Source organism: Leptodactylus fuscus, chromosome 5, assembly GCF_031893055.1.
Source record: "Leptodactylus fuscus isolate aLepFus1 chromosome 5, aLepFus1.hap2, whole genome shotgun sequence".
In the NCBI taxonomy this organism is placed as follows: Eukaryota; Metazoa; Chordata; class Amphibia; order Anura; family Leptodactylidae; genus Leptodactylus; species Leptodactylus fuscus.
Window position 1 is genome coordinate 26,540,090 of NC_134269.1, and position 27,750 is coordinate 26,567,839.

The 27,750-nt window shown below is 45.7% G+C and overlaps 1 protein-coding gene across 2 annotated transcripts in view; it reads left to right on the top strand.

Moving 5' to 3' along the window:
* DPYSL2 (dihydropyrimidinase like 2) overlaps positions 1–27,750 on the top strand; it is a 75,793-nt gene that overhangs the window by 17,460 nt on the left and 30,583 nt on the right. Inside the window, exon 1 of one of the 2 annotated variants that reach the window (XM_075272680.1) lies at positions 10,801–10,986. The exons of the other annotated variant lie outside the window; for it this stretch is intronic. Within the exon in view, the coding sequence (XP_075128781.1) occupies positions 10,948–10,986 (39 nt within the window). The 5' untranslated portion in view covers positions 10,801–10,947. Of the gene's footprint in view, positions 1–10,800; positions 10,987–27,750 lie in introns of those variants that run through there. 2 annotated transcript variants of the gene reach the window in all.

Consider the following 27,750-nt stretch of genomic DNA (forward strand, 5'->3'; position numbering starts at 1 on the left):
CCTGCTGGTTCAAAGAAAAAAAAGTAAAAAAAGAAAAAAATCGCCCGGGCTGCCGCCCCACTCCCATGTGCCGCCCAAGGCGGGCGCCTCACCTCACCTCATTAGAGGTGCGGCGCTGGGTAGGGTGGTGGTGATGGTAATCAAGAGGTAGTAGTTTTAGAAAGGGATACAGTAGATTCCAAGTAGTGAAGTAAGGGTCCCAACCCGTCTTGTAGTATAAAGAAGAACTTCACGTTTGTCAGTGTCAAAATTTTTTTTATTAGTAAAGTCAAGTGAACGTTTTCGGTCCCATGGACCTTCATCAGACTCTACATTTGGGATAACAGAAAAGAAACATAAATTTTTTGTAATTTCTATTTCTTTATGTTTCTTTTCTGTTATCCCAAATGTAGAGTCTGATGAAGGTCCATGGGACCGAAAACGTTCACTTGACTTTACTAATAAAAAAATTTTTGACACTGACAAACGTGAAGTTCTTCTTTATACTACAAGATGTAGAAGTTGTTATTCCTCTTCTATCCCTCATTGCATGACTGGGTATCCTATAAGATGTGTATTAAGGGGATGATAGCCCTGTGTCGTCACTTCTGCTGACACATTTGGTAGCCTCCTCCAAAAGGCTTCAGAATACAACTCACTGCTTACAGATCTTGTACCTTGCCATGGTTTTGTCATTTGCTAATTCACAAAAAAATTCCCACATGGGAGATGAACCTCATGTAGTTTTTGCTACAGCAGCACTGGAAGCTTGTCTGCCATAGCTACCGTCACCAACACTGGAGCTTGCCTTTGTCTGCCCCGGGCAGGTTTTTTTGATGTTGGGTTGCACATCAGATGGAATTGTTACCATTGGCGTTGCCACCACTCTTTTCTTCTGATATCATCCTGTCACCCTGACCCGGTTCTTGTGTCCTATCTGCAACAGAATCATCTTCACTTTGGTAATGTCATAATCTTCATTTATTTCTGACTCATCATGGCCATGGTATTCTTGCATAACCTCATAAATACCACTGTCAGATCTTCCCCTAATGTCCCTACCAGCACAGCTACCAGTACCACACCCTATGCCTTTACTACCACCACTAACACCACCAGTTATGACTTCCACCTCTTCCTCTACATCCAAAAAACACTGTTCTCATCCAATTCATCTAGAAGGAGAAGAAGACGAAGACTTGGGCTAAGAGGAATATCTCTCTCAGCAGATGCCATATCACTACTAGGCAATGGGATCTGTGTCAGAGAAGATGAAGGCACAGCTGACAGCACTGAAAGGCTGTGGAGTAAATTACTAGTTACAACAGCAAGGAAGAATGGAGGGCGTCATATCTCATATTCCACTGTGACTAAGATGAGCGAGAAAAGTAATCAAAAACTTCATCTGTTTTCTCAGGAAGAATAACAACCCTGTGGATACTAGCAGTGCTGTCAAGATAAGAAGTAGTGTTGCTGTGGCCACTCACATTCTTATTGTTAGTACTTGCAATGATGCATGTCATGAAAATAGTACAAGTGTTCCTCTTCCTCCTAATATAAGATAATCCTTTAATAGTCGCACAGTGGGGAAATTTCAGTATGTTACAGCAGCATAGTAATACTGATACAGGATAATACACAGTAATATATTACAGACGTAGACACACATATGCTGAGAAGAGAAGATATACAAGGAGTCCATATCAGCTAAGGAACAGAAGAAGAAAGAAAGAAGACGTCATAATCATAATCATTAGTTCTCTGTGCGGAGTGATCTTCGCTTGGTCTGATGTAGATTATACAGCCTGGTCGCGGTTGGAAGGAAGGACTTGCGATAGCTCCTTCTCACACTTGGGGTGAAGAAGACGGTCACTTACAGTGCTGATAAGTGCCATCAAGGTCTCATACATGGGGTGGGATTTGTTCTCCTGCATGGAGGTCACCACGGACAGTGTCCTTCTGTCACCCACCACCTGTACTGAGTCCAGGGGGCTCCCCAGGCCAGAGCTGGCCCTTCTGATCAGCCTGTCAAGTGTATTTCTGTCCCTGGTTGATATACTGCTCCCCCAGCAGGCCACATCGAAAAAGATGGCTGAAGCAACCATAGAGTTGTAAAAGGCCCTAAGAAGTGACCCCTGGACTCCGAAGGCCCTCAGCCTCCTGAGCAGGTAGAGCCTGCTGTGGCCCTTTCTGTGCAGCGCCTCCAGGTGGTCAGCCCAGTCTAGTTTATTATTGAGGAGCACACCCAGATACTTATAGGTCCTGACTATCTCAATGCATGTCTCTTGGATTTCCACCGGGGTCGGAGTCCCCTGCCCTGTTTTTCTCGGTAATTTTACTGCACTGCATATATAATAGTGATCGATGACAACTACACAAATACACGTTTTTGTTTTTTTTTTTAATTCTATTTGAAGATAATTGGGAAAAAAATGAAATTTGGCACTGAAAGCATGACCTGGCCAGAGAGTATTATAATAGAACACATTGCATGAGTCAGTTTGCATTTTGGAAATGGCAGTGAGTAGTTTTACGTTCTAAGCTCTAGTGGATGGTGAGATATGGAGCCTAAAAGTCAAAAGTTCTAAAGATTGTTACCCTTTTGCTTGTCAATGTAGTCAAAATAACGTAAACCATTCTGTGGACAGTCACATATCACCCCGCAGCAATACTAATGGCAGATCTGACACTGTATTTAAAGGGATTCTACCACTAAAACACTTTTTTTTCTAGTTACCATGTCGGAATAGCCTTTAAAAAGGCTATTCGTTTCTTACCTGTGGAAGTGCTCTCCGCCGCGCCGTTCGTTCAAAATACCGGTTTGTACCGGTATGCTAATTAGTTCTCTTGCAGCGATGGGGGCGTCCCCATCGCAGGAGCAGCGATGGGGGCGTCCCCATTGCAGCTCGAAAACCGGTGTCTCTGGTCTTCGGTGTCCTCCCCTTGCCTCTTCAGCGTCTGTCGGACGCCTGCGCAGTATGCTCTCTGTTCGGCGAAGATTGCCGAACGTACTGCGCATGCGCAGCACTATGGCTGGGACCCGCAATTTCGCGCATGCGCAGTACGTTCGGCAATCTTCGCCGAACAGAGAGCATACTGCGCAGGCGTCCGACAGACGCTGAAGAGGCAAGGGGAGGACACCGAAGACCAGAGAGGCGGCGCTGCGGTCGGTTTTCGAGCTGCAATGGGGACGCCCCCATTGCTGCGAGAGAACTAATTAGCATACCGGTACAAACCGGTATTTTGAACGAACGGCGCGGCGGAGAGCACTTCCACAGGTAAGAGACGAATAGCCTTTTTAAAGGCTATTCCGACGTGGTAACTAGAAAAAAAAGTGTTTTAGTGGTAGAATCCCTTTAAGAAACTATTTCAAAAAGAACCTTAGCATGATGATGTTTTTGGCACTGATAGGGTTCCCTAGTAAACACCGCAGACACAGTACAGTGCAGATCTTCTCCCATCCCCACTCCTATGATTTCTCTGTTCCAGACTAGTCTTCCTCTCCGATAATTCCGCGGTACTAACACAATCTTGGTGTTTTTTCCATCAGCGTAATACAATTGTTTTAGCTAAACTGAGACCTCTTAGCTCATTTGACTTCCTTCGATGTTCTAAACTCTAAGATGAAAGCTGGTGGGGCTTATTTACACCCACCGGCAATATTTTACTTACCTCAATAAAAGATATTGTGATTTGGAATTTGCTTCCATGGCTTTTGGATTGCTGTGGTAGTATATGATATTAGGAATACTTTCCATGGCTTTGTGATATGTCATTGAATACGTTTACAGCCAGTTCGGAGGTTCCTGTGGTAACATGATGTCGGTGATCAGGTGGGCAACGCTGCCCCTTCTGGCTGTAATGGGATTGGTATAATAGAGTTGAATTTCAGAGGGTGCTGTTGGTCTCAGTCTGGCACACCACATATCTGTGGTAGGAGGGGTTGCTTTATAAAACAGGCTTCAGATGGTGCAGTGTTATGGGATCTTGCCATCATGCGGCCATTTGTTATATGGGCCAGACAAGTGCCTTGGTGGCCCCGAACCGCAGCTTATACTGACTGCAGAGTGTAACCTCTGTCCTGACAAAAGCCACGATGACGTAAGTCATTGGTGCCTGTGATCTGAAGAAGAAGGAGGACGCTCTTTGTGGGACTGCAGTCATACTGGGTAAGTAGCATAAACTACTGTGTGGAAGTCCTATATGGAGCATACAATATTGTGTGTGGGGTCTACTGTGGAGCATATACTTCTGTGTGGGGGCCACTATGGACCATATAATACTATGTGGAGGTCACTGTGGAGTATATAATACTGTGTCGGGCCCACTGTGAAGCATATAATACTGTGCGGGGGTCAATGTGGAGCATATAATACTGTTTGTGATCCACTGTGGAGCATATAATACTGTGTGTGGGTCATTGTGGAGCATATAATACTGTTCGTGAGCCACTGTGGAGCATATAATACTGTTCAGGGGCCACTTTGAAGCATATAATACTGTGCAGGGGTCAATGTGGAGCATATAATACTGTGTGGGCATATAATACTGTCTGGTGGCCACTTTGGAACGAATTGCACTGTCTGGGGCCCACTGTGGAGTGCATTGTACTGTGTGGGGGCCGATCACTATTTATATCATACAGTATCTGTTTTATAGCAGGCATTTAATATTATTATAAGCTTTACTAAAATTGCATGGTCAGTATTAAACAGATCCTGGTTAATTTAAGGTTAAATTGCTGTGTTGGCACTTGGCGATCATTTAGTAGGTTTTGGGTTGCAGTTTGGGCACTTGGTCTCTAAAAGGTTTGCCATCACTGGTCTAGGAATTAGAAACCTCCTAGAAAGTACGCCACACCTGAAGACATTTATGGCTTTAACCCCTGATCAGCCCTCTATGTCCCCTCTACCATCATTGTGACATCAATTACATCACTACCTAATAAAACCTCCATTATTGTAACCCCGTTATGATGTCATATTCAGTACTGGATGGTCTGGGGTTTCCGTCCACCAACTCGGCCACACCTTACGTTACATATGGGTGTTGTCTCATACCAGACATTTACTCTTGGTTGACAATTCCCTAATGTATACCTATTACCTAACAGCACATACAGGGAGATCAAAGTGGGAATAGTATACAGTATATATAGTATCTGTATACTGTCAACAACAATTATAATGGCATGTAAGTCCCACCGCGCAGACTATCCTTAAACCAGATGGGAATTTCCTCTTTTGGGTGAAATTTGCAAAAAAAAAAAAAAAAAAATCACTTTATATTTGCCTTCAGAGGAAAGTGGACAGGCATGTGCGATGATGTCACTAGCTGTGCCTTCCTCTTCCATTTACTTATGGTGATGATGTCATCGGCTATGCCTGTCTCTTCTTTTTACTTATACTGCTTATGTCACCGGATGTGTCTGTGCCTTTTACTTATATTGCTTACGACTAGAGATGAGCGAACAGTAAAATGTCCGAGGTTCGATATTTGTTTTGAGTAGCCCCTCAGTATTCGACTACTCGAATCGAATATCGAACCCCATTATAGTCTATGGGGGGAAAATGCTCGTTTCAGGGGTAGGCAACATTCGATCAAATTACCAAGTCCACGAGTGAGGGTCGGGCTGGATCCTCCGAGAAGTCTTCTCCGTGCAGCGTCCCCACGGCGTCTTCCGGCTCTGAATTCACTCTGCCAGGCTTCGGGCCTGGGCAGAGTTGACTGCGCATGCCCGAACTACAAGCGGACATGCGCAGTCGGCTCTGCCCAGGCCCGATGCCTGGCAGAGTGAATGAAGAGCCGGAAGACGCCGCGGGGACGCTGCACGGAGAAGACTTCTAAAGGTAGGAGAAGAACCAGCGTTGATTGGCCGACTGTATAGAATTCGGCCAATCAATGCTGGTTCTGCATCAAACTTTTACATTCGAACAGCGAGTGGTACTCGATCGAGTACGACTATTTCGAATACCGTAGTATTCGATTGAATACCTACTCGATCGAGTATTACTCGCTCATCTCTACTTAAGACATTTGCTGTTCCTGCCCCCATTTACTTACAATGGTGATGTCATCAGCGACGTTTGCCCCCTCCATATACCTACATTATTCTGATATCTTTTTACATCGTTCGGCTTAATAAACTACCGCTCCCGTCTGCTACGGAAAGGAGGTGGTAGTCTGAAGTCATGGCCATATTGCTTTCCATGACTACCACCAAGATCATAACTAAAAAGCACTGCTGCAATACTATGGGGCAAGGGTTGACCTAGGCAGATCAGAATATCATAGATTCTATTATGGCGCCCCCAGACTGCTATGGGCACAAACGGTATTTCATGGAATGTTCCATCACAGCCATAAATGACAAGTCTCTATTGTTCCACTGATATAAATCTGTTTTTTAGACCATGCATGGTATTTGCTGTAAGACAATTTTAACAATCTAGGAATATGCGGATGAAGCGACTGCGGTAAATAATCGCCTAAAATTTCAGATTTGCACAATGTTCCTTTGACATAATTATCACGATGAACAGGAATGTATTGTCAGAACCTGGCACTGGATGGCACTGAGTCATCAGGAGCTGGTGCGGCTGGCATTGGCGTGGCTAGACTAGCTGTCACTGTGAAATCACATAGATGGCAGTGACGGTGAACACTCACTGCATTACACTGCAATAGTAGGTTGTGTCACTGGGGCAACAGGGAATGACACTGTAATGCCCAAGCCTGGCACTGTATCACACAGGAGCTAGATCAGTTTGTCGAGTTGGAAAACACTGGCACTGGATCACAGTGTGATATGTAATTCCTTCACTGCAGGCTACAGGATATAGATGGCTCTCACTCCCACTGTAATTTTTTTTAGCACAGGTTTAAGTCACAGCATAAAGCCAGAACATGGCACTGGATTACACTGCAATTGTATTATGTGAGCACTGCATTGTACCAGTTGTGGCGTGTTTTGGCAGTAGGTGACATTGATAATGTATATCACAGTGCAGCTCTGGATGAATCTCGAGGTGAATCAAATGCACAGTCCTCCAAAAATTCAGCACTGGATGACACTGTAACATCAGAACTGGGACAACGCATCATGTGATGACAGAATTGGGACCAGGGTCGTCACTACTGCCATAGCAGCAGTAGAGGCTGCTATGGGGTCTACCCAAGCACACAATATAGTGCCCCCCACCCCTCATATTGACCCCCACAGAGATACGTTAGGCTGCTACCTACTGGATTATTCATGAGTATATGAGAATTGTCTGTTACCTGCTGGAGTAATCTAGTAGGTAGCACCCTAAAATACCTCTGTGGAGGCCGGTATGGGGGGCACTATATTGTGCGGGGGGCCGGTATGGGGTGTGCTTGATGTACGGGGGACTGTAACAAGAGCACTTGCTATACAGGGGCCTGTAACAAAGGCACTTGCTATTTGGGGTTCAGTAAAGGGGGCATTGTACCATGTGGGGGCAGGAGGGTGCCCAACCAAAAGCTTAGTTAGTCTTTCCTAGTTACGCCCCTGATTGGGGCACTTAGTTCACACTGTACCATAAAAGCCCAACACTGAAAAATCACTGAATGTTCCAGTTACACGGTAATATTAAACATTACCACTGCATTGCACTGCATGGTTCTACAATACCCAATCACACTATACTACCAGAACCATAGTCCTGCTGGAAAATCAGCACCTGACACTGGAGCGCACTGTAATAAAAGAGTCTAGAACTAGCACACACTGTAATATAAAACTTATCACTAGATGATACTGTAAAACTAGAGCCCAGCATTATACAATATATATTGTACAAGTCTAGTGCTGGATGACACTGTAATCTAAGAGAAGGCAATATAATAGTACAGCACTGAATAATATAACAATACAAGCAGCCACTGGCATTATATTATATTTCACCACTGTAATATCAGAACCTGGCACTGGATGTTACCGCAATAGCAGAACTCAGTGCTGAATGGTCGAGTAACATCAGAAATAGCATCTGGACCAGGTAGTAATGTCACAGTATAGCAGTGAGATATCAAGGTAGGTCACCTTATACTGTAGCATAAAACAACATCAGAGTCTATCACTGCATCACACTGCAATGTCAGAGCCGAGAAGCACTGAATCACAGTTTAATATCAGAGCTCTCTACTAGATCAAATTGCTATATCAGGGGACAACAGTGGATCATACTATAAGATTAAAGACCAGCAAAACAATAATTGCTCCCACTGAAAGATCTGAGTCCTGCAGCACTGGATCACACTGCTAGATCAGAGTCCATCACTGTATCATGTTGTTATAGCAGAGCGCAGCAGAACTGGATCACACTGATATGTCTGTGCCCATTAGTGGATCACACTGCAATAGCAGTGGCCAGCAACACTGTATGATCAGGGTTCTCAGCACTGGAGCACACTGTTAATATCAGAATCCATTACCGGCTCACGCTGCAAGACCAGTGGTCAGCATTACTGGTAATCAGAACTCACCACTGCCCCATACTGTGAGACACTGGCTTAGCATCACTGGATTAAACAATATCAGACTCTATCACTGCATCAACCATATAATCTGGATCACACTGTTATGTCAATGCCTGATCAGTATATCAGACTGTAATATCAACACTGGATCACAAAACAATAATCAGAACCCATCACTGTAAGACACCAGCTAAGCTTGACTGGCTTTATTTATTTATTTTATGCTTACTTGTTATAGTGCCATCATATTCCTCAGCGCTTTACTGTAACAGAGTCCACCACTGCTTAAACTGTACAACCAGAGACCTTAACCACTGGCTCACACAGTTATATCAGTGCTCAGCACTGGATCAGGCCAGCAGCATTTGATCACACTGTAATATCAAAGGTCAGCAGCACTGAATCACACTGTAATACCAGAGGCCAGCAGCTCTGGATAACAATGTACTATCAGAGGCCAGCAGCACTGGATCACACTGTAATATCAGATGCCAGCAGCACTGGATCACAAATGTACTATCAGTGGCCAGCAGCACTGGATCACACTGTAATATCAGACGCCGGCAGCACTGGATCACACTGTAATATTGAAGCCCAGAAGCATTGGATCTCACTGTAATATCAGAGGCCAGCAGCACTGGATCTCACTGGAATATCAGAGGCCAGCAGCACTGGATCACACTGTAATATCAGAGGCCGGCCGCACCGGATCACACTGTAATATTGAAGCCCAGAAGCACTGGATCTCACTGTAATATCAGAGGCCAGCAGCACTGGATCATACTGTAATATCAGAGGCTGGCCGCACCGGATCACACTGTAATATTGAAGCCCAGAAGCACTGGATCTCACTGTAATATCAGAGGCCAGCAGCACTGGATCACACTGTAATATCAGAGGACAGTAGCACTGGATCACACTGTAATATCAGAGGCCGGCCGCACCGGATCACACTGTAATATTGAAGCCCAGAAGCACTGGATCTCACTGTAATATCAGAGGCCAGCAGCATTGGATCATACTGTAATATCAGAGACCAGCAGCACTGGATCTCACTGTAATATCAGAGGCTGGCCGCACCGGATCACACTGTAATATTGAAGCCCAGAAGCACAGGATCTCACTGTAATATCAGAGGCCAGCAGCACTGGATCATACTGTAATATCAGAGACCAGCAGCACTGGATCTCACTGTAATATCAGAGGCCGGCTGCACCGGATCACACTGTAATATCAGAGGACAGCAGCACTGGATCACACTGTAATATCAGAGGCCGGCCGCACCAGATCACACTGTAATATTGAAGCCCAGAAGCACTGGATCTCACTGTAATATCAGAGGCCAGCAGCATTGGATCATACTGTAATATCAGAGACCAGCAGCACTGGATCTCACTGTAATATCAGAGGCCGGCAGCACTGGATCACACTGTAATATTGAAGCCCAGAAGCACAGGATCTCACTGTAATATCAGAGGCCAGCAGCACTGGATCATACTGTAATATCAGAGACCAGCAGCACTGGATCTCACTGTAATATCAGAGGCCGGCTGCACCGGATCACACTGTAATATCAGAGGACAGCAGCACTGGATCACACTGTAATATCAGAGGCCGGCCGCACCGGATCACACTGTAATATTGAAGCCCAGAAGCACTGGATCTCACTGTAATATCAGAGGCCAGCAGCATTGGATCATACTGTAATATCAGAGGCCGACAGCACTGGATCACACTGTAATATTGAAGCCCAGAAGCACTGGATCTCACTGGAATATCAGAGGCCAGCAGCATTGGATCATACTGTAATATCAGAGGCCGGCAGCACTGGATCACACTGTAATATTGAAGCCCAGAAGCACTGGATCTCACTGGAATATCAGAGGACAGCAGCACTGGATTATACAGTTATATCAGGTCCTATTAGTGAACCACACTGTAAGCACTGTATGATGACAAGCTATTAGTGGCAGCCCTGCATCACACTGCTATCACTGGACCACTATTACATCACACTGTGGGATCAGAGCCCAGCCCTGGACCTTGAGGACACAGCCCGTCACCACTGGATCGCACTGGTCTCTCAGCAGTGGATCCCCGGTTACTATCAGGGCTCGGTATTATTATAGCACAGCCTGGCACTGGATTGCAGCGCATCAATCTCAGCCCCACTGCATTGCAGTGGTTGCATCCTTCGCCGCGGCCCCGCCCATTCTCCAGGCTCCTCATTTGCATAGCGGCAGCCGCCTCAGCCAATCAGGAGCTCCGGGAGCTGTTGCCTCGGATGAGGACAGGGAGTGGCGCGGCGCATGCGTACTGGTGCCTGCTGCAAGTCCTTTATTGCAGCCAGGGTATAGGGAGACCGGGGGCAGCGCATCCTCATCCTCCTCCTCCTCAGCCCTCCGTCCGCAGCACCGGCCTGTGTCCGCCAGCCCCCCGCCCTGCTCCGAGGGGACAGCCGCCAACATGTCCTACCAGGGCAAGAAGAACATTCCCCGCATCACGGTGAGTGCCAGGGCAGGGATTGGCGGTACCGGAGACGTCTGCCGGGGGTGCCAGGGGGCATTGTTATGTGGGCTGAGTGCCCTGGCATCACTGGATGGGGTAGTAGTGTCAGCATAGAGCTGTATACGGTGCATTAGAGGAGGGGGTAGTAGTATCATCACTGGGCTGTATACTGTGCATTAGAGGAGGGGGTAGTAGTGTCATCACTGGGCTGTATACAGTGCATTAGAGGAGGGGGTAGTAGTGTCATCACTGGGCTGTATACTGTGCATTAGAGGAGGGGGTAGTAGTGTCATCACTAGGCTGTATACTGTGCATTAGAGGAGGGGGTAGTAGTATCATCACAGGGCTGTATACTGTGCATTAGAGGAGGGGGTAGTAGTGTCATCACTGGGCTGTATACTGTGCATTAGAGGAGGGGGTAGTAGTGTCATCACTGGGCTGTATACTGTGCATTAGAGGAGGGGGTAGTAGTGTCATCACTAGGCTGTATACTGTGCATTAGAGGAGGGGGGTAGTAGTGTCATCACTAGGCTGTATACTGTGCATTAGAGGAGGGGGTAGTAGTATCATCACTGGGCTGTATACTGTGCATTAGAGGAGGGGGGTAGTAGTGTCAGCACAGGGCTGTATACTGTGCATTAGAGGAGGGGGTAGTAGTGTCAGCACAGGGCTGTATACTGTGCATTAGAGGAGGGGGTAGTAGTGTCATCACAGGGCTGTATACTGTGCATTAGAGGAGGGGGTAGTAGTGTCATCACTAGGCTGTATACTGTGCATTAGAGGAGGGGGTAGTAGTGTCATCACTGGGCTGTATACTGTGCATTAGAGGAGGGGGGTAGTAGTGTCAGCACAGGGCTGTATACTGTGCATTAGAGGAGGGGGTAGTAGTGTCAGCACAGGGCTGTATACTGTGCATTAGAGGAGGGGGGTAGTAGTGTCAGCACAGGGCTGTATACTGTGCATTAGAGGGGGGGGTAGTAGTGTCAGCACAGGGCTGTATACTGTGCATTAGAGGAGGGGGTAGTAGTGTCATCACAGGGCTGTATACTGTGCATTAGAGGAGGGGGTAGTAGTGTCAGTGCAGAGCTGTATACTGTGTATTAGAGGAGGGGGGTAGTAGTGTCATCACTGGGCTGTATACTGTGCATTAGAGGAGGGGGTAGTAGTGTCATCACTAGGCTGTATACTGTGCATTAGAGGAGGGGGTAGTAGTGTCAGTGCAGAGCTGTATACTGTGTATTAGAGGAGGGGGGTAGTAGTGTCATCACTGGGCTGTATACTGTGCATTAGAGGAGGGGGTAGTAGTGTCATCACTAGGCTGTATACTGTGCATTAGAGGAGGGGGAAGTAGTGTCATCACTGGGCTGTATACTGTGCATTAGAGGAGGGGGGTAGTAGTGTCATCACAGGGCTGTATACAGTGCATTAGAGGAGGGGGAAGTAGTGTCATCACTGGGCTGTATACTGTGAATTAGAGGAGGGGGGTAGTAGTGTCATCACTGGGCTGTATACAGTGCATTAGAGGAGGGGGAAGTAGTGTCATCACTGGGCTGTATACAGTGCATTAGAGGAGGGGGGTAGTAGTGTCATCACTGGGCTGTATACTGTGCATTAGAGGAGGGGGGTAGTAGTGTCATCACTGGGCTGTATACAGTGCATTAGAGGAGGGGGGTAGTAGTGTCATCACTGGGCTGTATACAGTGCATTAGAGGAGGGGGGTAGTAGTGTCATCACTGGGCTGTATACAGTGTATTAGAGGAGGGGGCCTAGTGTCATCACTGGGCTGTATACAGTGCATTAGAGGAGGGGGGTAGTAGTGTCATTACTGGGCTGTATACAGTGCATTAGAGGGGGGGGGGTAGTAGTGTCATCACTGGGCTGTATACAGTGCATTAGAGGAGGGGGTAGTAGTGTCATCACTGGGCTGTATACTGTGCATTAGAGGAGGGGGGTAGTAGTGTCATCACTGGGCTGTATACAGTGCATTAGAGGAGGGGGTAGTAGTGTCAGTGCAGAGCTGTATACAGTGCATTAGAGGAGGGGGTAGTAGTGTCAGTGCAGAGCTGTATACTGTGTATTAGAGGAGGGGGAAGTAGTGTCATCACTGGGCTGTATACTGTATTAGAGGAGGGGGTAGTAGTGTCATCGCTGGGCTGTATATAGTGCATTAGAGGAGGGGGTAGTAGTGTCATCACAGGGCTGTATACAGTGCATTAGTGGAGGGGGGTAGTAGTGTCATCACTGGGCTGTATACAGTGCATTAGAGGAGGGGGGTAGTAGTGTCATCACTGGGCTGTATACTGTGCATTAGAGGAGGGGGGTAGTAGTGTCATCACTGGGCTGTATACAGTGCATTAGAGGAGGGGGGTAGTAGTGTCATCACTGGGCTGTATACAGTGTATTAGAGGAGGGGGCCTAGTGTCATCACTGGGCTGTATACAGTGCATTAGAGGAGGGGGGTAGTAGTGTCATTACTGGGCTGTATACAGTGCATTAGAGGAGGGGGGTAGTAGTGTCATTACTGGGCTGTATACAGTGCATTAGAGGAGGGGGGTAGTAGTGTCATCACTGGGCTGTATACAGTGCATTAGAGGAGGGGGGTAGTAGTGTCATCACTGGGCTGTATACAGTGCATTAGAGGAGGGGGTAGTAGTGTCATCACTGGGCTGTATACTGTGCATTAGAGGAGGGGGGTAGTAGTGTCATCACTGGGCTGTATACTGTGCATTAGAGGAGGGGGTAGTAGTGTCATCACTGGGCTGTATACTGTGTATTAGAGGAGGGGGTAGTAGTGTCATCACTGGGCTGTATACAGTGCATTAGAGGAGGGGGTAGTAGTGTCATCACTGGGCTGTATACAGTGCATTAGAGGAGGGGGTAGTAGTGTCAGTGCAGAGCTGTATACAGTGTATTAGAGGAGGGGGAAGTAGTGTCATCACTGGGCTGTATACAGTGCATTAGAAGAGGGGGGTAGTAGTGTCATCGCTGGGCTGTATACTGTGCATTAGAAGAGGGGGGTAGTAGTGTCATCGCTGGGCTGTATATAGTGCATTAGAGGAGGGGGTCTGTAGTGTCACCACAGGGCTGTATACAATCTCTTAGGATGGGAATAGTACTACACTGTATATAGTACTGTGATGTATCGGGATGGGAGTTGCTGTAAATCACAGAGCTGTATACAGCGTAGTAGAGGGTAGAAGTAGTAGTGTCATCCCGGGGGCTGTATACAGTGTATCAGAGGATGGGGGTAGTAGTGTCATCACAGGAGTTGTATACAATGTATCAGAGGATGGGGGTAGTAGTGTCATCACAGGAGTTGTATAGCTACTCCCATCCTTTGACACACTCTTGATAGCTTATATGATGACACTACTACCCCATCCTCTGATACACTGTATACAGCACATGTGATGACACTACTACCCCAATCCTCTGGTGCGCTGTATACAGCACATGTGATGACACTACTACCCCAATCCTCTGGTGCGCTGTATACAGCACATGTGATGACACTACTACCCCAATCCTCTGGTGCGCTGTATACAGCACATGTGATGACACTACTACCCCAATCCTCTGGTGCGCTGTATACAGCACATGTGATGACACTACTACCCCAATCCTCTGGTGCGCTGTATACAGCTGTGTATATCACAGGGCCCTTATACAGTGTAATAGGTGATGTGAGTAGTAGCGTCAACCCAGGAGATGTATACAGTGTATAGAGGATGGGAATATCTGTATATCTCAGGGGCTGTATACACTGTTGCAGAGGATGGGAATAGCAATGTTATTGCAAGCTGTATACAGTGTTTCAGAGGGTGGGGGTAGTAGTGTCACGAAGGCTCTGTACACTGTATGACATGATGGGAGTAGCTGTACATCACAGGGCTGTATACAGTGTATGAGATGATGGGAGTAGCTGTACATCACAGGGCTGTATACAGTGTATGACATGATAGGAGTAGCTGTACAGTACAGGGCTGTATACAGTATATGACATGATGGGAGTAGCTGTACAGTACAAGGGCTGTATACAGTGTATGAGATGATGGGAGTAGCTGTACATCACAGGGCTGTATACAGTATATGACATGATGGGAGTAGCTGTACATCACAGGGCTGTATACAGTGTATGACATGATGGGAGTAGCTGTACATCACAGGGCTGTATACAGTGTATGACATGATGGGAGTAGCTGTACATCACAGGCCTGTATACAGTGTATGACATGATGGGAGTAGCTGTACAGTACAGGGCTGTATACAGTATATGACATGATGGGAGTAGCTGTACAGTACAGGGCTGTATACAGTGTATGACATGATGGGAGTAGCTGTACATCACAGGGCTGTATACAGTGTATGACATGATGGGAGTAGCTGTACAGTACAGGGGCTGTATACAGTATATGACATGATGGGAGTAGCTGTACAGTACAGGGCTGTATACAGTGTATGACATGATGGGAGTAGCTGTACATCACAGGGCTGTATACAGTGTATGACATGATGGGAGTAGCTGTACATCACAGGGCTGTATACAGTGTATGACATGATGGGAGTAGCTGTACAGTACAGGGGCTGTATACAGTGTATGACATGATGGGAGTAGCTGTACATCACAGGGCTGTATACAGTATATGACATGATGGGAGTAGCTGTACGTCACAGGGGCTGTATACAGTGTATGACATGATGGGAGTAGCTGTACATCACAGGGCTGTATACAGTGTATGACATGATGGGAGTAGCTGTACATCACAGGGCTGTATACAGTGTATGAGATGATGGGAGTAGCTGTACAGTACAGGGCTGTATACAGTGTATGACATGATGTGAGTAGTAGCGTCAACCCAGGAGATGTATACAGTGTATAGAGGATGGGAATATCTGTATATCTCAGGGGCTGTATACACTGTTGCAGAGGATGGGAATAGCAATGTTATTGCAAGCTGTATACAGTGTTTCAGAGGGTGGGGGTAGTAGTGTCACGAAGGCTCTGTACACTGTATGACATGATGGGAGTAGCTGTACATCACAGGGCTGTATACAGTGTATGAGATGATGGGAGTAGCTGTACATCACAGGGCTGTATACAGTGTATGACATGATAGGAGTAGCTGTACAGTACAGGGCTGTATACAGTATATGACATGATGGGAGTAGCTGTACAGTACAAGGGCTGTATACAGTGTATGAGATGATGGGAGTAGCTGTACATCACAGGGCTGTATACAGTATATGACATGATGGGAGTAGCTGTACATCACAGGGCTGTATACAGTGTATGACATGATGGGAGTAGCTGTACATCACAGGCCTGTATACAGTGTATGACATGATGGGAGTAGCTGTACAGTACAGGGCTGTATACAGTATATGACATGATGGGAGTAGCTGTACAGTACAGGGCTGTATACAGTGTATGACATGATGGGAGTAGCTGTACAGTACAGGGCTGTATACAGTGTATGACATGATGGGAGTAGCTGTACATCACAGGGGCTGTATACAGTGTATGACATGATGGGAGTAGCTGTACATCACAGGCCTGTATACAGTGTATGACATGATGGGAGTAGCTGTACAGTACAGGGCTGTATACAGTATATGACATGATGGGAGTAGCTGTACAGTACAGGGCTGTATACAGTGTATGACATGATGGGAGTAGCTGTACAGTACAGGGCTGTATACAGTGTATGACATGATGGGAGTAGCTGTACATCACAGGGGCTGTATACAGTGTATGACATGATGGGAGTAGCTGTACATCACAGGCCTGTATACAGTGTATGACATGATGGGAGTAGCTGTACAGTACAGGGCTGTATACAGTGTATGACATGATGGGAGTAGCTGTACATCACAGGGCTGTATACAGTGTATGACATGATGGGAGTAGCTGTACAGTACAGGCCTGTATACAGTGTATGACATGATGGGAGTAGCTGTACATCACAGGGCTGTATACAGTGTATGACATGATGGGAGTAGCTGTACATCACAGGGCTGTATACAGTGTATGACATGATGGGAGTAGCTGTACAGTACAGGGCTGTATACAGTATATGACATGATGGGAGTAGCTGTACAGTACAGGGGCTGTATACAGTGTATGACATGATGGGAGTAGCTGTACAGTACAGGGGCTGTATACAGTATATGACATGATGGGAGTAGCTGTACAGTACAGGGCTGTATACAGTGTATGACATGATGGGAGTAGCTGTACATCACAGGGCTGTATACAGTGTATGACATGATGGGAGTAGCTGTACAGTACAGGGGCTGTATACAGTATATGACATGATGGGAGTAGCTGTACAGTACAGGGCTGTATACAGTGTATGACATGATGGGAGTAGCTGTACATCACAGGGCTGTATACAGTGTATGACATGATGGGAGTAGCTGTACATCACAGGGCTGTATACAGTGTATGACATGATGGGAGTAGCTGTACAGTACAGGGGCTGTATACAGTGTATGACATGATGGGAGTAGCTGTACATCACAGGGGCTGTATACAGTGTATGACATGATGGGAGTAGCTGTACGTCACAGGGGCTGTATACAGTGTATGACATGATGGGAGTAGCTGTACATCACAGGGCTGTATACAGTGTATGACATGATGGGAGTAGCTGTACATCACAGGGCTGTATACAGTGTATGAGATGATGGGAGTAGCTGTACAGTACAGGGCTGTATACAGTGTATGACATGATGGGAGTAGCTGTACATCACAGGGCTGTATACAGTGTATGAGATGATGGGAGTAGCTGTACAGTACAGGGGCTGTATACAGTATATGACATGATGGGAGTAGCTGTACAGTACAGGGCTGTATACAGTGTATGACATGATGGGAGTAGCTGTACATCACAGGGGCTGTATACAGTGTATGAGATGATGGGAGTAGCTGTACAGTACAGGGCTGTATACAGTGTATGACATGATGGGAGTAGCTGTACAGTACAGGGCTGTATACAGTGTATGACATGATGGGAGTAGCTGTACATCACAGGGGCTGTATACAGTATATGACATGATGGGAGTAGCTGTACATCACAGGGCTGTATACAGTGTATGAGATGATGGGAGTAGCTGTACAGTACAGGGCTGTATACAGTGTATGACATGATGGGAGTAGCTGTACAGTACAGGGCTGTATACAGTATATGACATGATGGGAGTAGCTGTACATCACAGGGGCTGTATACAGTATATGACATGATGGGAGTAGCTGTACAGTACAGGGCTGTATACAGTATATGACATGATGGGAGTAGCTGTACAGTACAGGGCTGTATACAGTATATGACATGATGGGAGTAGCTGTACAGTACAGGGCTGTATACAGTGTATGACATGATGGGAGTAGCTGTACATCACAGGGGCTGTATACAGTGTATGACATGATGGGAGTAGCTGTACATCACAGGGCTGTATACAGTGTATGACATGATGGGAGTAGCTGTACATCACAGGGCTGTATACAGTGTATGAGATGATGGGAGTAGCTGTACATCACAGGGCTGTATACAGTGTATGAGATGATGGGAGTAGCTGTACAGTACAGGGGCTGTATACAGTGTATGACATGATGGGAGTAGCTGTACAGTACAGGGGCTGTATACAGTGTATGACATGATGGGAGTAGCTGTACAGTACAGGGGCTGTATACAGTGTATGAGATGATGGGAGTAGCTGTACATCACAGGGCTGTATACAGTGTATGACATGATGGGAGTAGCTGTACATCACAGGGCTGTATACAGTGTATGACATGATGGGAGTAGCTGTACATCACATGGCTGTATACAGTGTATGACATGATGGGAGTAGCTGTACATCACAGGGCTGTATACAGTATATGACATGATGGGAGTAGCTGTACATCACAGGGCTGTATACAGTATATGACATGATGGGAGTAGCTGTACAGTACAGGGGCTGTATACAGTGTATGACATGATGGGAGTAGCTGTACATCACAGGGCTGTATACAGTGTATGACATGATGGGAGTAGCTGTACAGTACAGGGCTGTATACAGTGTATGACATGATGGGAGTAGCTGTACAGTACAGGGGCTGTATACAGTATATGACATGATGGGAGTAGCTGTACAGTACAGGGGCTGTATACAGTGTATGACATGATGGGAGTAGCTGTACAGTACAGGGGCTGTATACAGTGTATGACATGATGGGAGTAGCTGTACAGTACAGGGCTGTATACAGTGTATGACATGATGGGAGTAGCTGTACATCACAGGGGCTGTATACAGTGTATGACATGATGGGAGTAGCTGTACATCACAGGGGCTGTATACAGTATATGACATGATGGGAGTAGCTGTACATCACAGGGCTGTATACAGTGTATGACATGATGGGAGTAGCTGTACATCACAGGGCTGTATACAGTATATGACATGATGGGAGTAGCTGTACATCACAGGGCTGTATACAGTGTATGACATGATGGGAGTAGCTGTACAGTACAGGGCTGTATACAGTGTATGACATGATGGGAGTAGCTGTACAGTACAGGGCTGTATACAGTGTATGACATGATGGGAGTAGCTGTACATCACAGGGCTGTATACAGTATATGACATGATGGGAGTAGCTGTACATCACAGGGCTGTATACAGTGTATGACATGATGGGAGTAGCTGTACATCACAGGGCTGTATACAGTATATGACATGATGGGAGTAGCTGTACATCACAGGGCTGTATACAGTGTATGACATGATGGGAGTAGCTGTACAGTACAGGGCTGTATACAGTGTATGACATGATGGGAGTAGCTGTACATCACAGGGCTGTATACAGTGTATGACATGATGGGAGTAGCTGTACATCACAGGGGCTGTATACAGTGTATGACATGATGGGAGTAGCTGTACATCACAGGGCTGTATACAGTATATGACATGATGGGAGTAGCTGTACATCACAGGGCTGTATACAGTGTATGACATGATGGGAGTAGCTGTACAGTACAGGGCTGTATACAGTGTATGACATGATGGGAGTAGCTGTACAGTACAGGGCTGTATACAGTATATGAGATGATGGGAGTAGCTGTACATCACAGGGGCTGTATACAGTGTATGACATGATGGGAGTAGCTGTACATCACAGGGGCTGTATACAGTGTATGACATGATGGGAGTAGCTGTACAGTACAGGGGCTGTATACAGTGTATGACATGATGGGAGTAGCTGTACAGTACAGGGCTGTATACAGTGTATGACATGATGGGAGTAGCTGTACATCACAGGGCTGTATACAGTATATGACATGATGGGAGTAGCTGTACAGTACAGGGGCTGTATACAGTGTATGAGATGATGGGAGTAGCTGTACATCACAGGGCTGTATACAGTATATGACATGATGGGAGTAGCTGTACAGTACAGGGGCTGTATACAGTGTATGACATGATGGGAGTAGCTGTACAGTACAGGGCTGTATACAGTGTATGAGATGATGGGAGTAGCTGTACATCACAGGGCTGTATACAGTGTATGACATGATGGGAGTAGCTGTACAGTACAGGGCTGTATACAGTGTATGACATGATGGGAGTAGCTGTACATCACAGGGCTGTATACAGTGTATGACATGATGGGAGTAGCTGTACAGTACAGGGCTGTATACAGTGTATGACATGATGGGAGTAGCTGTACATCACAGGGCTGTATACAGTGTATGACATGATGGGAGTAGCTGTACATCACAGGGCTGTATACAGTATATGACATGATGGGAGTAGCTGTACAGTACAGGGCTGTATACAGTGTATGACATGATGGGAGTAGCTGTACAGTACAGGGCTGTATACAGTGTATGACATGATGGGAGTAGCTGTACATCACAGGGCTGTATACAGTGTATGAGATGATGGGAGTAGCTGTACATCACAGGGCTGTATACAGTATATGACATGATGGGAGTAGCTGTACAGTACAGGGGCTGTATACAGTGTATGACATGATGGTAGTAGCTGTACAGTACAGGGCTGTATACAGTGTATGAGATGATGGGAGTAGCTGTACATCACAGGGGCTGTATACAGTGTATGACATGATGGGAGTAGCTGTACAGTACAGGGGCTGTATACAGTGTATGACATGATGGGAGTAGCTGTACAGTACAGGGCTGTATACAGTGTATGACATGATGGGAGTAGCTGTACATCACAGGGCTGTATACAGTGTATGACATGATGGGAGTAGCTGTACAGTACAGGGGCTGTATACAGTGTATGACATGATGGGAGTAGCTGTACATCACAGGGCTGTATACAGTGTATGACATGATGGGAGTAGCTGTACATCACAGGGCTGTATACAGTGTATGACATGATGGGAGTAGCTGTACATCACAGGGGCTGTATACAGTGTATGACATGATGGGAGTAGCTGTACAGTACAGGGCTGTATACAGTGTATGACATGATGGGAGTAGCTGTACAGTACAGGGGCTGTATACAGTGTATGACATGATGGGAGTAGCTGTACATCACAGGGCTGTATACAGTATATGACATGATGGGAGTAGCTGTACATCACAGGGCTGTATACAGTGTATGACATGATGGGAGTAGCTGTACATCACAGGGGCTGTATACAGTGTATGACATGATGGGAGTAGCTGTACATCACATGGCTGTATACAGTGTATAGGATGACGCTAGCAGGTAGTAGCAGTATACAGTGCTGGCAGTCTGGGGTAATTATGTGCTGGGCAGGAGGCGGCGGGTACAGGTAATGTTACATCATGTGTACTGTGATATATATGATACTACTGTATATAGATGATTATATTCCCACAGCAGTATATTGTGTGAGAGTATATCATACAGTCGTGTGCAGTCTATATATACACAGCACAGCAGTATATTGTATATGGTACCAGACTCCCTCTCTACTATATACAGAACTATACACAGTGTATCTGTGTGTCCCATTGGCCACTGAGTCGCCCGTAGTAACCAATCATAGCACAGTTTTCACTTTCCTTCAGCACAATATGAAATGAAAGCTGCGCTGTGATTGGTTGCTATGGGCAACAAGGACAGATTGTATTGTGTAAGGTGCTCTAGGCCACCACAGCAATGTACAGTCTATATACAGTCCTATGAAAAAGTTTGGGCACCCCTATTAATCTTAATCATTTTTTGTTCTAAATATTTTGGTGTTTGCAGCAGCCATTTCAGTTTGATATATCTAATAACTGATGGACACAGTAATATTTCAGGATTGAAATGAGGTTTATTGTACTAACAGAAAATGTGCAATATGCATTAAACCAAAATTTGACCGGTGCAAAAGTATGGGCACCTCAACAGAAAAGTGACATTAATATTTAGTAGATCCTCCTTTTGCAAAGATAACAGCCTCTAGTCGCTTCCTGTAGCTTTTAATCAGTTCCTGGATCCTGGATAAAGGTATTTTGGACAAACAATTCAAGTTCAGTTAAGTTAGATGGTCGCCGAGCATGGACAGCCCGCTTCAAATCATCCCACAGATGTTCAATGATATTCAGGTCTGGGGACTGGGATGGCCATTCCAGAACATTGTAATTGTTCCTCTGCATGAATGCCTGAGGATTTGGAGCGGTGTTTTGGATCATTGTCTTGCTGAAATATCCATCCCCGGCGTAACTTCAACTTCGTCACTGATTCTTGAACATTATTCTCAAGAATCTGCTGATACTGAGTGGAATCCATGCGACCCTCAACTTTAACAAGATTCCCGGTGCCGGCATTGGCCACACAGCCCCAAAGCATGATGGAACCTCCACCAAATTTTACAGTGGGTAGCAAGTGTTTTTCTTGGAATGCTGTTTCTTTTTGGACGCCATGCATAACGCCTTTTTTTATAACCAAACAACTCAATTTTTGTTTCCAAAATGAAGCTGCCTTGTCCAAATGTGCTTTTTCATACCTCAGGCAACTCTATTTGTGGCGTACGTGCAGAAACGGCTTCTTTCTCATCACTCTCCCATACAGCTTCTATTTGTGCAAAGTGCGCTGTATTGTTGACCGATGCACAGTGACACCATCTGCAGCAAGATGATGCTGCAGCTCTTTGGAGGTGGTCTGTGGATTGTCCTTGACTGTTCTCACCATTCTTCTTCTCTGCCTTTCTGATATTTTTCTTGGCCTGCCACTTCTGGGCTTAACAAGAACTGTCCCTGTGGTCTTCCATTTCCTTACTATGTTCCTCACAGTGGAAACTGACAGGTTAAATCTCTGAGACAATGTTTTGTATCCTTCCCCTGAACAACTATGTTGAACAATCTTTGTTTTCAGATCATTTGAGAGCGGGCTGTCCATGTTCGGCGACCATCAAACTTAACTGAACTTGAATTGTTTTGTAGAAAGAAATGGTCCAAAATACCTTCATCCAGGATCCAGGAACTGATTAAAAGCTACAGGAAGCGACTAGAGGCTGTTATCTTTGCAAAAGGAGGATGTACTAAATATTAATGTCACTTTTCTGTTGAGGTGCCCATATTTTTGCACCGGTCAAATTTTGGTTTAATGCATATTGCGCATTTTCTGTTAGTACAATAAACCTCATTTCAATCCTGAAATATTACTGTGTCCATCAGTTATTAGATATATCAAACTGAAATGGCTGTTGCAAACACCAAAATATTTAGAACTAAAAATGATTAAGATTAATAGGGGTGCCCAAACTTTTTCATAGGACTGTATATATAACTCAAATCCTGTAGTATCTGCTCTATACAAATCCACAGTTCTCGCCCGATTTGGGTGAAATTTGGCATGCCCCCTCTCCACCCATAGGAGCAGAATACTGCGCACGTTACATCTCGCTAGCGTCCCCCCGTCATGAGATTTGGGCCCCCGAAGTTAGGCCCTATACATATAATGGGGAAAAGTGAAAGTGAAAGCGCTGAGGGGAAAACAACAGATGTGACTGACAGGGACGGATTATAGCGATGGCGCCAAAGAGTCACTGCTAAAGGGGTCGCACCACAACACACAACACACAAACACCATATAAGCATCACACAGACAGCACACATACACCAACCCACAAGCACAACACCCCACAAATGCCGCAACACCACACAAACACAAGTCCACTCTAGACACACACAACACAAACACCACCCCACAAATACCACATGCACACCACACACACGCATGCACGCAAACACACTCGGATGGATGCACACTATACACACGGACGAACAGAGCACACACAACTACTGCACGCATAGACACTTGCACTGCACACGCACATACACATGGATCACATGCGCGCATACATATACATGGACCACACACGTGCATGCACAGATACATATATACCCATGGATCACACGCATGCACAGACACACACACGGACCACACACGTGCACACACATACACAAGCACGCACTGACGAAACACGTCTGGTCTCCTTAGTGGCTGCTTGCACACTGCAGTATTTTTCACGGGCCTCCAGGCCAAGGATTTTGCAGTTCCATAGACTTCTTTGTGCACAAAGCTGTGAATTTTGCAGCTCTATAGAAGTCTATGGAGATGTAGAATCCACGGCCCAGAGACCCGTGAAAAATCCTGTAGTGTGCAAGCAGCCTTACTGAGCAGCCATATTGGTCAGGCGAAAACTGCTCCATAGCAAGATTGTCATTATTCTTGACTATACAGGGAGCTTTCATCACTGAAGCTGCTGAGGTAAAGCGAAAGCTGAGCTCTGATTGGTTGCTATCGGCCTGTGAGGGGGTTTTCATTACTGAGATGTCCACTCCTTCAGGTCATAGTAAGGGTCCATTCACACGGAGGAAAATGGTGAGGAATTTGGTGTGGAATTTCAACACTGAAAAAAAGCCTCCCATTGACTTGAATGTTTTTTCTTTTTTCTGCTAGAACGGAGTTTTTTGGTGAGGAAAAAATCTGCTTCAGGAATTAAGAAATGGTTTTTTGAAGTGGTTTTCGGAGCTTTTTTTTTTTTTTTTTCCTTCAGCACAATGCATGGACTCTGAAGAAAACCGCTACCGTTTTTTTCCGTGCAGTTTTTGTCAATTCTGTGCCCAAATCCGCGATGTGGATTGTACGCCACCCATTAACTGCGTTGGTTTTTGGAGGCAGAATCCGCCTGAAGGAAGCTTTTTTTTCCGCAAGTGGACAAATAACGCGAGTGGAACCCATAGAACTCTATGGGGCGGTATTTTTTTCCTCGTGGATTCTGACGCGGATTCAGTGTCAAAATCAGTGCCAAAAAAGTAAAATGGCGCTGAATTTTTAGCTAGCCGAAAATTACGTGAGTGGAAAAAAAGGTAGCCAAACCCATTGAAATCAATGGGAGGCTTTTTTTCAGCTCTGAAAATTCAGTGCCAAATACGTCATTTACCTCCGTGTGCACGAGCCCTTATACTGTGTGAGGGCTGCTCTGTATTACTATTCCTCCTATTATATCTCTTATCAGGGTCAGGTGTTGCGACCAAGCGACATGCCCTGCAATTTTAAGCGTCTGCAGTTCCCAATCCGTCTTGCATTTGCTATGACTTTAAAGCATGGGCTGGAAATGCAGCGCTAAAGCTTTGGCGTGAACGCATCGCGGTTCTTCCCGCAGTGCTTAGAACAGAAAGTTCACGGAGTTCTCCTCTGCGGACTTTCTGTTATCATTATATCTACGGGGAAGCCACCGGCGTTTCAGTAGATATAATTGACATGCTGCGATTTTCAAAACCGCAACGGTATTGGAAATCGCAGCATGTCTGTGCTGCAATTTTTTCCACAAAGTGGGGATGGGATTCACATGAATCCCATCCACTTTGCAAGTACTGTAAAACGTTGCGATTTTTCCCACAGCGTTTCCGCCATGGGAAAATCACGACGTTTCCGGTCCGTGGGGCTCTGGCCTAAGGGTAAGTTCACACAGGGTTTTTTGGTCAGGATTTCGAGGCTGTATCCGATTTCAATGGGAGCCGCTCAGGTATTTTTTTCCGGGAGCCATTTTTTTCCGGCTCCTGGAAAAAGAAGTGAGGTGCTCACTCTTCAGGCCGTTTCGCCTCACGGCATCCACCTGAAGACACTCCCTCCCAACTAGGCTCATTCACACCAACTATTCACGGGCCCATGTGGCCCAATCACAGGCCCAGTCTTAGCTACCCGTATTTTGGAGCGCTTCAGGTTCTGGTCCAAAAAACCCAGTGTGAACTTATCCTAAACAAAGCACAAGGTCGATCACTTACAGTAGCCGGCATTAATTTGGAGAGCCCGCGTTTCTCACATGGACAGTGGTACGTTGCTTGCTCTAGAGTGGGTAACCCCAAAAATCTTTTCATATACAGGTACCTGAAGGTCAATCCAGAAACATTGTTACCAAAAAGCCCCACAATAGATAGTTGTGTAACTGGAAACCAATGTTACTCTTTGATCCGTGAACTACTTATAGATGACACTGGAGGGAGGGGGAAGGGTTGCATTATGGTGTTAATTGGGTGTAAAGGTTTTATATGTTTGTGTAAGGGGCAGACATTTTAATTTTTGATAAAAAAAAAATAGTTCAAAAAATAGTTGTAATAGTTTATACTACATAATATGTATTGAATATAGAAAATCAATAAAAACATTGAAATGAAAGAAAAAGTTGTTGTTCACATCAATGTCACGACAAATTAGGAAAATGACAAAATAAAAACGTAAATGCAAAATAAAATTTACTGTAGCTCTGAGAATGGCAATTTCACTGTGACACTGAAAATATTACTTTAGCATAACCAACAATTTAACATGTTTTACGCGAGTGAAGCCGCCGGGTATTCTGCTAGTATTATATATATATATATATATATATATATATACATACACACACACTCACACACTATATTGTACTATATATACACCCACAACACTATATTGTACTATGTATACACAGCATTCTATTGCACTAAATATACACACACATCACTACATTATACTATATATACTATACTACTAGCAGTACCCGCGACTTCGTCCGCCGCCCACTGATCTCCTGCGCAACCCACCTCCTGCGCACGCCCACGCCCACCGTCTTCAACGCACCCCCCCATGTGTCTCCCCCGCCGTGGCGCACCCTTTGCCGCCAGTCCTGCCCGAATGCTCCACCGTCCCTTCTCCGCAGCTTGCGACAATGGCCCCCGCCGGTTGAAGATATGCAAAGCACCCCCCACTGCACCCCTACCACAGTTTCCTGCAGGCCCACCACTGAATACCTGGCCCCCCTTTCCCTTCTGGACCTCCAACAACCCTCTGCATCCCCGGACCCCCAACATCCCTCCCCCCCCAACAACAATATAGACACACATAACAGAAGTGTATTGTACTAATATATACTATATATACAGCCATCACAGCAGTCTGTTGTACTGTATACTGTATAAGCACAGATCATATCAGTGTATTGTCCTATAGGCCACATGTACACACAGCATAGCAGTATATCGTACTATATACCATATGTACAGATTGTTCAACAGTATATTGTACCATATATATATATATATATATATATATATATATATACATCACTGTATTCTATTGTACTATATACATCATGTATACACACAGCACAGTAATATATTCTATTCTGTATTCTATGTATCACTTGTTGGATGAGACATTATAGATGATATTGCTGAATAGAGGACACTATTACATGATGGAGACTGCACAGGAGCGACCTACTGACATAAGATCCATTCACATACC